A 15,925-nucleotide genomic window follows, 5' to 3' on the forward strand; every position below is an offset into this window, starting at 1 on the left:
ATCCTTTGACAAATTAAAATAGTTTGCGAGAAGGTGTCATGCACAAACGGCCCATCATTCTCAGTGTTTGTGGTCCTAGTGCTTCACGCTGGATCTGGCTGGCTTCTGTGAGTAAAGTACATTTTATGTACTTGTGAACACAGGTTGGTGAGATAACCTGTTGAAATGCTTTCTGCATACACACCTACCTAAAAGAACAAGATCTCATTTGTTATACCATATAGCAGTTAAAGATGTTGATGAGTATTTGTTGGGTGTATTTATTACAAGGGATGAAAAGTATTTAGTTCTGAGACGGTGAAAGCCTTGTAACAAAAAGTGCATGTCAGATTCAATGAATTCATACCCAAGGAACACAGCACACTTTTTTTTTTTTTTTTCCTCCGGAGAAGTCAGACTTTTAAGAACGCCTACAGTGAAACCTTACGCGTTACACATTCGGGTTCGTAACGCTAACGAGATCTCGACATCCTCAGCGGAAGCTCGCGCCTCGAGGCGCGGGCCGCCGCCGGGAGAGCGGGCGGCAGGAGGCGCGCTGGCGGACGCGCGCAACGACGACACCAGGCGCCCAGCGGCGCGGGCCGCGGCCCGGCGGCACCGCCTCCTCCCGCCGCCACCTTCCCGTCGCTCCCGCAGCAGCCTCACCCCGCGCGGAGAGCCCGCATGCGCGCCTCGGGCGGAAGCTGGGCAGGCTTCTGCCGCCCTCACCCCACGCAGCTTCCGGACAGGAAGCGAAGCCCGTAGCGAAAGCCCAGCGTCTGCGCATGCCCGCATCGGCAGCGGACGCTGAGGCTGATGGGGGACGCTCCGTCCGGGCTCGCACGTGAGTAGCAGGCGGCTCGACCAACGGCCTGGCGGGCTGCGCGGAAGTCCCGCCCGCGGCGGGGGGCGTATTGTTGTGGGTGACGTCACGGGCGGAGGATGCGAGAGTCCCATTGGCTCGGGCCGGGCGGCCGCGCGCTCGGCTCTTAAAGGGCGACGGGAGCGCGGGCCGGGCCGGCCGGCCGGGCGGGGCCCATGGCGAGCACCAGCAGCCACCTGGTGAGTGCGCGGCGCCGGCGCCGAGGCCGCCCGGGGCTGCCGGCGGCCGCGGCGCGCTGGGGGAGCTGGGGGAAGGCCTGGGCCCAGGCGCCGGGCCCGGTGCGTCCGTGAGGGGGGGGGCCACCCGCGTCCCGCACGCCGCCGGGGCTTCCGCGGGCGGCCCCCTTGCCCGCCGCCTGCTCGGGCGGAGAGGGCGGCTGGGCGAGCGCTGCCTTGCGTGGGGCCGGCCCCGGCGCTGCCGCCGCCGATTCTCCTTCCGCTTCTTGCCTCCCGGGGGTGCTGCGGGCCGCGCGGAGGGGGGGCCCGCTCTCCTTCTCCTGCCCCCGGCGCTGGCAGGGGCTTGGGAGCGCGCGGCGAGCGCGGCGCCGGGTGCCCGGGCTCGTCCCGGCAGCGGCAGGAAGCGGGGCCGAAGCCGAGGAGCCGCCCCGCGGCCTCTCGCGGAGCGCCGCTCCCCGTTCCGGGTACGGGGCACCGCCGCGTCTCTGCCGGGTCGCCTTCCCCTGGCAGGGCTCGTGCTGCTACGCTAGGGGAGCCGCCTCTCTGCCCCGTAACCGATTTCTTTTGTAGTGGGAAGAAAGGTGTGGGAGAGGCTCCGGGGGTAATAGTGGCGTGTGCTTTCAAACAGTTGTTTACATTCGTCTGAGAGGGTAAAACTCTTCCATTTTGCGAACGCTGATTAATATAGTGTGGGATTGTGGCTGATACACAGAAGAGGAAATGGTAGGTCTTAACTTGCGTTGTAAATTATACAGCGTATTTAATGTAGAAATTATCTTATGACAATTCTGGGGTTTTGTTTTATTTTTTATACAAGAATAGTTACCAGTATTCAGCGATGGTAGCATAACTGACTGGCAGCAATACTTTCCATATCCATGTTTGGAATTAGCTAAGAAGGGTCTTCTGCATACAGACTGATACATCTGTATAGATTCTTGAAGCCTTGTTTTATAACGTGCTCTACTCTTCATGCTTAGTGATTTTTTTTTTTAATTTTTTTTAGGGTCTTAAGGTAATTGTATTTATTGAATGAAAATGGGACTTAGTATGTGGAATAGCCCTACAGGGTAGGACATGGAATACTGCATTAAGGATTAAGAAATAAACCCATGTTTGATTAGGAATTAGTTTTGCTTTCCTGCCACTTGATAGAGCTCCATATGGCTGCTTGCTGACATCAGAGAAGACTTCTGTGTACTTTCTGAACCCACTTGAAGAGGGAGCATGCTTCCTTTTGTACTTCTGTCCTTGCTCATCAATTCTTTCTGTTTTTTTTCCCCTCCAAATACTTCTGTTTCTGTTCTTCTATATGCAATTCAGATCTCTGAGAGAGATGGACAGAGAGCAAATGAATGAAGAATGAAGTTGACAATTACTTTTGTTAAAAAGAAAATATTTATTCAGAGTAACTTAGTAACTTAAATTCCTTCTCTTCCATCCCATTTAACATTTCTCTGTTCAGGTGAGTGTACCGGCTGGCATTAGCAGACAGAGGTGGTTTGATTCAGCTAGCCTTTTTGTAAATCAGATTATATCAAATATGGGAAATACATTATTTCTGAAACTCAGCAAGATGCAGTTAATGTTACTGTGATGGGATTAGTGACATCAGTGGATTCTGTGATTATTTTACTAGAAATGCAAAAGACCTGGGAGCGAAACAGAACATAGCTTTAAAAGAAATACTTCAACATTCCTCTGCCTGAACAGTTGACTTTTGTATTCATATATGTGGGGTCAATTGCCTAAAACAGTCTTTTCTTTTCTGAAGCAGTACTAAGGAGAGAATTGCATTTTTCACAGGAAACGTTTTTAGTGCTGCTGTAGTTGAAGTTGCCAGTGTGGTCTTAGTTATTTGTTGTTAATGCCTTCGTTGTAAGGGTATTGAGTCTTATATCAACGTGTTCCCTTCCTCTTGAAATGAAGAGTCTGGAAGAACAGTTCTTTACATCTTTAACTTCAGCAGTGTCTTCAGTGGAAGGTTTAACTGCTCTAGTAATTATTACAAGGCAGGTTCCATTCTACTAATGTTTCTGTCCTGATAAAACCTGTAGTATAGTCATGGATATGTCTGAGCAAAACTGTTAACGTTGTTTCCCCCTCCCCCTCCCTTCTTGTGGAACAAATATAAACTGTTTTTCAAAGAACTGGGTACTTTATAGAGTAAGTTCCTTATCTACATGAGGAATTGCAGTAGGCTGATAGGAGTTGTTTGTAGTTATTCATAGGTATAAAACTTTCAGACAAGATATTTTTTTTCCTGTACACCCATCTACTTAGTATTCTTTTCTCTTGGGTTTCAGTGTAAGGCTATGACTTATTTTTATCACTCATGCATAGGCTTTTAATTGGCCTAAGTTTTCTGTAAATCTCTTACCAAAGCCACCTTCAGGAATAGAAAATAATAAGATATACAGATGTTGAGAACTAAAGATGGTGCTCAAAGGCAAAAAAAAAAAATAAAATATGCTTAAGAGGAGCAATTTTATATGCATTCCTGTTTCTAACACAAGTGCTGGTAGCTAGTGGAAAGGAGATAATTTGGAGGATAATCTGGATGTAATCATAGAATGGTTTGGGTTGGAAGGGACGGACCTTAAAGATCATCCAGTTCGGAACCCCCTACCATGGGCAGGGACACCTCCCACCAGACAGAGTTGCTCAAAGCTCCATCCACCTGGCCTTGAACACCTCTAGGGATGGGGCATCCACACCTTCTCTGGGCAACTTGTTTCAGCGCTTCACTACCCTCATAGTAAAGAATTTCCTCTTTATATCTAATATAAACCTACCTTCTTTTAGTTTAAAGCCATTACCCCTTGTCCTATCACTACACTCCCTGACAGGGAGTCCCTCCCCAGCTTTCCTGTAGGAACCCTTTAGGTAATGGAAGACCACTACAAGGTCTCCACGGAGCCTTCTCTTCTCCATGCTGAACAACCCCAACTCCCTCAGTCTGTCTTCATAGGAGAGATGCTCTAGCCCCTTGATCATCTTTGTAGCCCTCTTCTGGACTCATTCTAATGCTTCCATGACAATTTTCAACTAAATAGCGAATCCAATATGTGGGTAGGTGTGGGATTTTTATTTTTTTTAAAGCAAATCTTTCTTTGGGTAACTTGGTCTATTACTTACAATGCTAGAAGTAATGTCTGTTTCATGTAGCACTTGTAACTATACAAGTAGACATTCTGAGACACCCTTGCAGGCTTGGGCTCATCACACTTCTCTAAAGCTGATTAGTTGAAAGGATGCATTGCAGGCAGAACTTGGAAAGGGATGCTGATAACTGAAGTATTTGCAGGATTTTGTACAAAAGGCATGAAACCAAGAGTGCAGTCACTTGTTTTAGACTGAAAAAAGTAATAAACTGGCAAAGTAATAAAATAGGTTTGATCTATGAAGACATGAAATGTTTTTGAAACGCATGTTTTTCAACACTGAACTTGTATCTTTTCTACATTTTTTTCTAGAAAAGCTGTAGAATTAGCACGTTTATGGCATCAAATAAAGTATGTGAGTGAGAAATTACTTTTCAGTGTGGAAAGAGAAAAATGTGATTCAGAAAACAGTGCTTGGAAGATTAAAATCCTTCTCTAAGTTTCTCATATTGGAGCTTTCTGAAGAATTTGTACAAAACCAAAGAACTAGTGTTTCTGGTATTTCAAATGGGATTTTTTTTTTTGCAGGTGGTTAAGTTAGATTATGTATATGTAAGGAAAAAGGGGAGGGGAGATTAATTTTCTCCTTCCCCACTTCCCTTTTTGGCACCTTGCGTTTAAGCTTATGGAAAGTTAATAAGGTCTGCGAAAGAACTGGATGTAAACATTGAAGTTGAGACTTCCTTTTCTGCTTTAAAAAAGTTGTTTCACTTAGCAAATACTCTGTAATTCTTTATAGCAAAAAAACAAACAAACAACAAACAAACAAGAAAACACAAGGATAAACTTGCTTAGCACTTCTGATAAGAAAGTATTAAGTTTGATGTTCAGTTCTCTGGTAATTCTGAAGGAATTCATTACAGTTCTTGATTGTGCTGTCCAACCTTTCTACACAGTGTCTACATACTGCCACCTCTGTTTTGCTGCTCCTCTGCTCTTCACTCAAGACTATTGTCTCTGCCTCCTAAATCCTCACAGTGCTAGCAAGGAATCTAGCATAGGAAGTTCTTTTGTGTTTATTAGCTGCACAACACCTCTAGCATTGTTGTGCTTTATCAGGTAACTGATCATGTAGAATGTGATTGAGACTATTGCTGTTACAGATGGCTTTTGTTTTCTTGTGAGCTGGGCTGTATCTGTTTGCATGAAATGAATTCGTAATGGCTTGTTTACATTTGTAGCTATTTGGGCCATAGGCTGACTTCAGGTTCTTAGAAATTTTTGTGGTTTCCTGTTTCTGATCTCTTTTGAGGCTCGGGCTTGGGGAGGGGAGGTTGGAGCGGATGGCCTTAAATAGTGTCTGCCCGTTAAAGTGCTTGGTACTTGAGTGCTTCGATTAGAAGCAGAGGAGGTTAGAGGGTAACTGGATGGTATGCAGATTCTTTCAAATCCTCTCATTAGCTTTTATCCTTACCTGAATGTGGAATTAGACTCCTGTAAATTAGTGGCAGGAAATACCATGGTATGTGTTGTCAAATTTAGAAAAAGGTATTTGTGTTAACTGCAGTGTTTGGGACAACTGTGCTCTTTACATAATAAATTAATTCCTGTAGAAACAAAATCAGTCTTGTAGATAACACAACTTTATTCTGTAACTGAAAAAATCAAACAAATCTAACGTTAGGGGTGTTCTTTGTGCTTACAAATGTTTGTGTCTATCAGCTAAATTTTTTGCTGTTACTACATGAATGTGATTTCCTCGTTACTGACTTACAGATAAACTGCGTTGTAGATCTCTAGAAGGTAGAGATGTGATGGCAGGTGGTCAGTTCAACATGAAGAAAATAGTATCAGAGCTGAGCTTTGCTTCTGATGTTTTGAGATTTTTTTATATGAACAGTATAGCATGTCTCCCCAAGCTGAAAGCACTTCTTTATATGCCATGAACTTTTTCAGAATGTATATCCAAAAAGCTTAAGAAGAAAAATAAATTCATTTGATTCTTCATGATTAATCTTCTTGACTGTTATGAATATAGGACTTGCATTTTCCAAGATTCATTGAAAACACAAAGCAAAAACCTGCTGATTAGAGCTTTTTTTAAAACAAACTAACAAAAAAAACTCCTTGTGCTTTACAGTAATACAAGTAAATGTCTCTGAAGAAAATTCTACAAATCAAATTCTCATAGGTTGTTGCAGCATTGCATTATGTCAAGTTTAGCCAGGGCTTATATACATTGCCTTTGGCATTTGTTTATTCAGTTTTTAGAATCTGAAAGTATTGAAGGTAATAAGTGTTGACAAATACATCTATTCTAAAATTCTTTAAATTGACAAACATTTAAGCATATATAAACCATATGTTATGTAGTTTCATTAGTTATTCAGTATATTGTTTCTCACATGCGCACACATGTAAAATGGATTAACAGAAGGAGAGTAGTGTAGGTTGCTTAGCAGAAAGTCCGACTGTCGATTTCTGGACGAGTCCAGAGGATAAATAGATGTTGGGATACAGTGTACAAGAACTAATGTTCACTGCAGTTTGACAGCACACAATTTGTTGCCATCATTCTGGTGTAGCAGCATGTAGAGGATACCAAGGGAAAGCTGATGTTGAAGGTTTATCTTATTGTTATGGATTATTTTGCCTTCTGCAAGCTGTTCCTGGAAGTAATAGGAGTATAATGAAAAATGCTACCTGTACTGTTTTTTCTGCACTAGAAGGCAAGGCTTTCGTTGTTCTGAATCAGTTTTTCTTTATATATTAACTCGTTTCTTGTTGCTGAGCTACTCTGCTTTTGCCTAAGTTCTAACTTTAGCAACTATGAGGAATAATTTGAGGACGTATGTTCAGGCTCACCTGAGCATCTGGCCTGATGAGCTGTTTTTTCTTTTGGAATATGATGGAACCTTCAGGGTGTGTTACACACTAGCCTTTGAAGTGGAGGCTGTCACAAATAGGTATTGGAGAGCCTGGAGAAGGTAAACAAACGCTTGCAGTTTGGGATAATGAGTGGGAGAGCACCAATGGGAAAGTTGTGTATAATATCTCTTGATTGCCCCTTCTTACTCTATTTTTTAGTTACAAGGTCTATGTTTCATGCAGTTGTTGTATCTTTTCTCAATCCTCTGAAACACCAGTGTGCCATGAAAATATAATAAATATGACTGCCTGTTAATGTAAAGCCTGTTTAATGTAAACTGTCTTCAGCAGAATCACAGTATAAATAGCAGCAAGTCACATTATCTCTAGAACTACAAAACAGTTGTCCACTTAAAACAATTCCTTTACTTCACATTAAGAGAAAGTCCTTTATCCCTCCTTAATTGCACAGATAAATAGATGGGCTCCATATTTTTACTCAAAGACAAGTGTATTAACTTGGACATTGGATCTTAGATTCATAGATCTTGGAAGATCTTTCTGTATCAAAGGACTGTTTGGCAGAGATGTAAAAGCGAGGTTTGGAAGAGGTACTGTGACAACTGGGGAGAATATCTTGTGCTGTATCATGCAGTATCAGTTTTAAAAGCCTCTCAAGCTCTATTGCAAGTGAAAAGATTAATTCGTAGACATCCTAGGGTGCTGCTATGTTACTTTCTGAATCAGATCATTGATGAAACAGATTTTGCTGGTGTAGGGCATACATGTTGTTATTGATTTGTATTCCTAATTGTCTCTGAGCTTCTTATCTTGATTTAGCCTAATGCTCATTACATACAGTACTCAGTAATTTTTATATGCAGTATGACTTCTGTTGAATTGCAGGTCATCCTAGTTTTTAGAGTCCTGGGTGCCCTGATACCAAAGGGCAAAGACAGACTAATAAACACAGATTACAGGAGCTCAGCCTAGTCAGATGATTAGATGTTTCTTCAGGGGTTCAGTCTCTTGACTTCTCCTAAAAGTAGTTGGTTTTGACTTGTTCTCTAGCACTTGTGCGGTGTTAGTGGCAGGATCCAATTTCCCGTCAGATTTCACGGACTTCTGTTCTTCCTTACTAGGTTTTCAATGTATGTTTTACAAAGAAGCAAATGATTTCTATATGGAGGTAAACTTGAAACAGCACCCTTAAGAGCTTGGGAAAGAAGGTAGTGTTAGAGACCAATTCTTAAAAACAGATATAGAATGATTTGAGCAGTGGTTATCAGTGTGATAGTGTGGTCCGTGGAAATCCATGTTGTGCAGTAGGTAAGGGACACAAGTGTGGTGTCACTTGTGTGAGGGTCTGTGCTTTCACTGACTTGCTAGTTGAGAAATGTTGATAATTGCTGGAAAGAGAGCATCTTCAAGCTTCTGTAGATGCAGCGTAGAAGTTTTTTCAATTATTCAGTAATTGACTTTATCTCACTAAAATGGCTGGATTTAGCAGAAGTAGACTTAAACCTGATTTTTGTGGGGAAAAAAAAAAGACTATATGAGGTTAGACTTGATGAGATGGCCTCTGTTCTATTTCTGACATACACAGAGACATGTAGAAACAGTCTCTCTAAACATGCTTTTTTGGAATCTCTTAAAAACAAAAACAAGAAGGTAAACAATCCAGGACATGAAATACTATATAAAAACATGCCGACTGTGGCAAGATGAGTGTAGGAGTGATGTTTTCTGTAAATGTTCAGGTGCAGCATACCTAGTCGTATAGTTCTGTCACTTTCTAGGTAACTGGTACTTTAAATCTTCTGCATCTTTCTCTGTTCTTTTTTCTTAATCTTGACTCTTCTTTGAGAAGACGACTAACTGATGTTTTGACTAACTAGTTTTGTCTAATTGGTACTATACTTTGGCTGGAAATAACCTTCTCTTCCTACAACATCCCTTATTCCTGTCTTTCTTTGTCCTTCAAGGCTAGGACTTTTCTACATGTGATATTCATTGTGATTTTATTTACTTGCACAGCATATGAAACTAACTGCATCCAACACCTTTTTTTCCTCTGCTTTCTTTCCATGCTCTCTGGTGCTTTTGTGTTGTTTGTTTTCTGTTTTCCATCAAGGCAATCTTGGTAGCTGTAAAATCCAATCAGATCCCCCACAGTGCTATTTCTTTGTCTACCTGTATACCCTTTGTTGCTCTTGGATAGCCTGACTGGAGTAAGTTCATCATTTAAATCTTTAATATTATAGTCTGTTTATTTACTATATTTCAATTAATGGGACACTTACTATATTTGCATCACTTCAGCAGTTGAGCAGTCAGTCATTCTTGTGCTCAGCTGTTGCTGCAGTCCTTATGGAGAACAGTACAATCTGGTTTTAATTGTAGCTACTGTGTATCTTTATACAAGCTGTCCTTTGAGTAGCTGTCTGAAGGAAATATGATTCAGCTGGGCTATAAGAATGTGAGGGGAAAATAACTAGTGACCATTGATTGTGACAATCTGGGGAAGGTGTCAACTCAAATACCTGCAAAGAAGGTGTAAAAGTAATAGTGCCCTACTGCATGTATACTTTGTGTGTGCGTGCTGTTTTTTCCATAATAATAGCATCAACATACTTCTCCTCAAAGATGAGAACACTGTATAACTAATTCTGAGCAGGGACATACACTGTTCTCAGAGGCAGTTCGTGAACTTTCAAAAAACAAATTTCTTCTCCCATCAGCCTCCAAATCTTCACCCAAACTTGACATCCTTTTGTCCTCACAAAAGCTGTACAAAATATCACAAGTAGTTATCATTATAGGCAGATTTCTTGTCAGGCTATTATATCACAAGGTTCAGACAAGGTCTAATAAAAGAAGCTACTACCTGTTTCTGACCTCCTGCTCTGTCAGTTGGCTGCACTCCTTAGAAAAAGCCCTAAGGAGCAGTAGAGATGTTGGTGCAAGTAGGCTATATTCAGATTGGAAAGAGAATGCTTCTTCCAGGGATAATGTTTACAACAGTTGTTTAATAATAATTACTTTCCAAACTTACAGTAATTGATATCTATTTCATTGAAAGTGGAAAAAAATGAGAATTTTAGCTGTATTATTTTTGACTTTACATTACTCTGAATTTAAAAAGTATACCTTTACATGTGTAGAAATATGTTTGTATATCTTTGTAATGCCACTGAATGGATAAGTTGTGTTTCTGCTGCCTTACTATACTACGTAGAGCACAGACAAATATAATAAGTGTTAATTTTGGAGCTAGGTGCTTTAAGTCTAAATGCATAATTGAATATAAGTCCAATTCTGTTCTAAAGTGGGTTTTGGTAGGAATGCAGGAAATTGTTCTGAATCAAACTAATTCATTAGATGCTATTTTTGTTGGAAGAAATGTTTATCTGAATATCAAGATGAAGTATGTCACGGACTAGGTCAGGATTGTATAATCTGTTTTGAGGTTAGGAGACCTCAGTTGTTATTGTTTCATTCTGCTGACTGTATGTTAGAATGCTGCGATTAAAAACCCATGCTCATCTATGGTGTTAATATTCTCAACTGTTCCCTCTGTTTGCGTTGCATTTCAGTTTTTATTGTCAGAGGAGGTTCAGCAGAGCTCTCCCCTTGTCTGTGTTTTCTGGTCAGTTTCAAGTGAAACATTTGAAGCAGAGTTTGACAGACTACTGGAGGTGTATTAGGAACAGGGAGGGAAACCAGCTTGACTAGTTTGCTTGGTTTTACACAAGAAAAATTGATGAAAGGGTACCAAATGAAGACTTCCTTTGTATATTAAAAGAATTGGTATTTGGGGTGTCTGTTCCTATATTTGCTGTGTCTGGTTCTTTGTTTTGGAATCGGGATGTCTTTATGAGATTAAATACTGTAAAATCCTTTGTCGTAAAAGATCAGACCAGTGCATTCTTTAAAAAACAAGTAAATATTGCTGATACTAGAATCATCCAGCTGACCTGGCCTTTGTATGTATCTTATTGTTGTCCTCTCCCTCCAGTGTATGTTAGAGAGAATACTGTTAGAAAAAGTGAGGTTCCAATTAAAAACATGTAATTGTAATCTGTGTGTGTAGAAATGTATCCTTTGCCTATTGCAGTTTTTGTGATTTATTTTTCATCTCTAATGTTAATAGTGAATATAAGTGTTAATGCAGAACTATGTAACTTTTTTTTAAAGTTTCAGGAAAACTATCACTTGTTAAGATGGTTAGCGGCACAGCCATCAGTCCATGAAATAAACCTGAAAGATAATGTTATTTGTAGGAGAATGTACCTTGATATTTGACTCCTTAATGTTGGAGAGGGCTTCTTGAGTCTGAAAAACCTCCGTTTGTGAATTAAAGCTTTCAGACTTTTGACTTACAGCTATATGTACGTATGCAGCATGATGTAAACAGTGTCTAAGAGCTGCTGTTTCCAAAATAAACACTTACATTCCTTCCTAAAGACATCTTCATGGTAGTCCTTTCAAATAGGAAGGAATGGAAATAAAGTGCAGATGTGTGGGATAATTATTTGAAGGTATGGGGTTAACAATTTTTTTCTCTTTTCAGTATGATGCTGTTCCAATCCAGTCTAGCGTGGTGTTATGCTCCTGTCCATCCCCATCAATGGTGAGGAGCCAAGCAGATTCCAGCACTCCGTCTGTCATTTCCACCTGTGGCAGCAGACAGGGATCAAACATGGAGAGCACTGCAGCTGAATCAAGATCTAGTTCAAACTCCTTGCAGCAGCATACAGGACAGCAGCCTCCACAGCCTCGAAAGAAACGACCTGATGACTTCAAATTTGGGAAAATTCTGGGTGAAGGATCTTTTTCGACGGTAACCTTATTTTTTATTAAAAAAAAAAAGCTTCTTGTTAGTCTGACAAAATAGGAAAAACTTCAAAATTTGTTGCGCAGAAAATGTTAGGAAGATTTAAATCTGGAGAAAACAACTTAAAGAGTAAATGAGCAGGCTGTAGTTTTTTAAATGTTAACAACAAATATTAAGTCTTGCACTGAATACAGATGCTGAGCTTTAAGTACCTTTTTAACTCATCAGAAGTTCCACTGTATCCTGATGACTTGACGCTTGTTTTTTTTAGGAGACAGTGCTTTCTAATGTAAGTTTTTGATGCTTAATGAGTTACGTAAAAATTTTATGACACGAAGGATTGGAACTGGGCTTGGAGTTGGTCATGGTAAGAACTTCTGCCCAGTACCTTGTTTGTGACGGGACTCAATGCCAGATGCTTAGGGAAGAATGTAAGAACAGTGATATTTTTCCAGTATTCTTTCTCAGTCTTTAGTATCGTGGGCTTCAAGGACTTCATGAGCCCTAGTTATTGTATAGTAGTTGTCAAGAGTAATTTGCACTTAATTGCATAGTTTGGAATTTGCAGGTTTCCTTAAAGAATCCAATAGAGTTGTTGCCTCTTGTTGGAACACTTAGTGACTGTCTGCTTCAGTAAGACCCTTTAATTTCTGCTTCTCTTCTCTGGAGCTTAGCACCATGTTCCTGGTAAACAGAGAAATACATAAGGCCCAAACTCCAAGTTAACTTCTGTTCCAGCATTCTGCTACTTGTTCACTGGTAGATTTTTTTTTTGTCCTGAGTCAAGTCTAAGCCACTCAAATGAATTTAGGTGGGCAGCAGGAGAGACTGCATACCAAGTAAATGTTAATCCATATGTAGCGTTATTGTTTTGAGTTTTACAAGCAGAATTTTGGTCACCATAATCATCAGGACCTCAGGTAGGACTGGTGAAAGTGTCCAGCCAAAATCAGTTGTTAAACATAGACTTAATCTCTGGCAGACTCAAGCATTTGTTCAAGCTTAAGAGTTTAATGGCTTCGCCATTATGTCTGCCAATTATGTTGGCAACTGGTTGTACTTTGTAGCTTCTGAGGGCGCTCTGCTCTTCTTCCCTTGCTGAAAGAAACTCCCATTTGAAGGGTTTAACTACAGTTTTTCCCTTGCTGCCTGAATTTGTCACTTACACAGTTGCGTGTTCTGTGAATTGTTTTCTGTTTTAGCTACCTATCTGGTCTAATTCTACTTTATAGAGTTTATATTCCCTGTTGTTACATCTTCTCATAGTGTGGATGAGGCCCGTGATAGTACAGACATAGTATTAATATACATCACTGTGGGATTTTTTTCTTGCGATTCTGCTGTTTTTGTGGAATGTTGTTTAGGAGAAAATGAGGATATATGATTTACTCAGATCTGTTCAGTAGGAGAGGACCTAAAGGAACGTGATGATTCATGCTAGGAGGAAAATAAGCAATCAGCTGTACACAGCTGCTCAGTATGAATGTACATATGTGGGTAATACATCTGAAATACGGTAAAAAAAGATACAGTGCAGGACTAAAATAGTTAGTCTTTGGAGCTATACAGGTTTGGGTTATTAGCCAAGATATGTTTTCACCTGTGTTGATAAGCCTGCAGATGAGACTGTTAGGTGGGACTGTTGATCTTCTTGAGGGTAGAAAGGCTCTGCAGTGGGAAATGGATAGGCTAGATAGATAGGCGGAGTCCAACAGCATGACATTCAACAAGGCTAAGTGCCAGGTCCTGTACTTGGGTCACAACTACTCTGTGCAATGCTACAGGCTGAGAAAAGAGTGGCTGGAAAGTTATCTGGCAGAAAGGGACCTGTGGGTGCTGGTCGACAGCTGGCTGAACGCGAGCCAGCAGTGTGCTCAGGTATCCAAGAAGGCCAATGGCATCCTGCCTGCATCAGAACAAGTGTGGCCGGCAGGACTAGGGAAGTGATTGTCCCTCTGTACTCAGCTCCAGTGAGCCTGCACCTTCAACATTGTGTTCAGTTTTGGGCCCCTCACTGCAAGAAGGAAATTGACTTGCTTGAGCATGTGCAGAGAAGAGCAATGAAGCTGGTGAAGGGACTAGAGAACAAGAGTCATGAGGAGCAGCTGAGGGAGCTGGGGTTGTTTAGGCTGGAGAAAAGGGTTGTTTAGGCTCGAGGGGAAACCTCGTCACTCTCTATAACTACCTGAGAGGAGGTTGCAGTGAGGAGGGTGTCGGTCCATGTGAGCACATCACTTTCTATAATGCAGAAAGTTAACACTATGTATCTGGGTATTTATTAAATAATGAACTTTAAGTTACTGCTTTCAGTAACTTTAATAGTAGACTTGATGAAACCTGGCAACAAAAATTAGAAAAGTTATGAACATTCTCATCTTATTGCACAGCTTTAAATAATGTTGTCTGTGTACACAGAAGGGCTAAAAAAATTCCTTTGGTAACAACACAGCTTGTAATAGACTGGCTGTTTATAGTAGAAATGCCCATTGATCAAATAATGTGAACTTCAGTGTATTTGTAGGAGATACTTTTTTTAGGTGTTTCTTACCACCACACTGAGATTTCCATTTTCTAATGATTAAAGAGTGCAACTTGCATGCACTTCTCCTTTCACCTTGAAAAATTAATTGACCTGAAGATTAATTAATTGAAGAAGAGCCTTATTTAGAAGTTTTTTTCTAAATGCATACCATTTGGTATTAGATGTGTATGTAGTACTCAGTATAACTGATTTTGTTAGGGGCTAGGAAGCCAAAGTACTATGAACACATGCTTAAATCTTTTGCTGATTGTGTTTGTGATACTTAGAATACTGCTTGTCCAAAATAAACTACCTACTGGAAGATCAAAAGCAGTGTTACCATATGCCTTTAACGAATAGTTACATTATATTCTCTCTTCTGTGGCAACAGGTTGTCTTGGCTCGAGAATTGGCAAGTTCTAGAGAATACGCCAGTAAGTACTGATTCCTTAAACACAGCTTTTTAAAAATACTTTATGAATGTGGTCCTTTTACAAAATACCTGTTCAAAAGATGGGATAAAACTAGTGTTTTTATGATAACTTTATCTTAACAAGAAAAAATGGCAACCAAACCACTGATTACTTAAATGGACTTCATTTTTTTTATTTCCTGTGTTTTCACTCTTTCTTCATTAAGTTAAAATTCTAGAAAAACGTCATATCATAAAAGAAAATAAGGTGCCATATGTGACACGAGAGAGAGATGTAATGTCCCGCCTGGATCACCCTTTTTTTGTGAAACTCTACTTCACCTTTCAAGATGATGAAAAGCTATGTATCCTTTAAGTTCTATAACTTTCCATCATATTTTCTTAAAAATAACAATCCTCAGTTTTGGTTCCTTTGAAACATTGTTTAACGGGAATGATGAAATAAACCTAAGTTATTTAAAAAGTCTTAGTTGTTTGTGATGCAATTTTTTTCAGTAATGCTTTTATTTAAAATTAAGTAAATGGAATGAATGTGCCCCCTCAAAGAGGAGGGAATGACGTGGGGGACAGGAGAATGGAGTAAAACAGTAACTTCTATTCTCCGTCTGGTAAATGCTGAAAGGTGACTTGCAACACACTTTTTAAAAAAGTGTTTGAGAAATATATTACTTCTGATATATAGAGTACAACACCACAATTCCTGTGTTTAAAATAGGAGTAGCCAGCTACATTTACTTTTATTTTTCACTCAATTAGATTTGTTAAGCACTTTTATATAACAATTTTTACAGAATAATCTAAATGGGGAAAAGAAAGGAAAATCTTCTATTTGGGCCACTGCTTCTTGAGTTTTCTCTAGCAAAGTGCAGCTTCATCTTCAAAGCTCATTGCTTTGCAATCAGCTTTTTTCTTTTGCTGTGAAGAAATTTTCAGTAATGTGAATTTACTCCTAATCATCCTGTTTGGAAGTGGCTGTGCCAAGGGTAAAAGGATAGATCACTTCATTTCTGGGGTCAGTAAGTAGTTGGTTGGTGTTTTTTTAGGGGCTGCTAACAATGCTAACAGGCTGTGTGTGTCTGCACGCATGCACTAATGGAACTTACAAGGGCTGTCTTTATATTACA

General features: G+C 40.4%; 1 protein-coding gene across 3 annotated transcripts in view; it reads left to right on the top strand.

The window, feature by feature from the left end:
- The first annotated feature begins 882 nt into the window (after window positions 1-882).
- PDPK1 (3-phosphoinositide dependent protein kinase 1) overlaps window positions 883-15,925 on the top strand; it is a 67,353-nt gene continuing 52,310 nt past the window's right edge. For 2 of the 3 annotated variants that reach the window (XM_080556222.1, XM_080556219.1), the window contains exons 1-4: window positions 883-1,041; window positions 11,584-11,853; window positions 14,760-14,802; window positions 15,008-15,145. In XM_080556222.1, coding sequence (XP_080412348.1) covers window positions 1,018-1,041; window positions 11,584-11,853; window positions 14,760-14,802; window positions 15,008-15,145 — 475 coding nt within the window. In that variant the 5' untranslated portion in view covers window positions 883-1,017. Of the gene's footprint in view, window positions 1,042-1,425; window positions 1,762-11,583; window positions 11,854-14,759; window positions 14,803-15,007; window positions 15,146-15,925 lie in introns of those variants that run through there. The other variant, XM_080556220.1, reaches the window with a different exon arrangement.

The sequence above is a fragment of the Anser brachyrhynchus genome (assembly GCF_964034855.1).
Source record: "Anser brachyrhynchus genome assembly, chromosome: 15".
In the NCBI taxonomy this organism is placed as follows: domain Eukaryota; kingdom Metazoa; phylum Chordata; class Aves; order Anseriformes; family Anatidae; genus Anser; species Anser brachyrhynchus.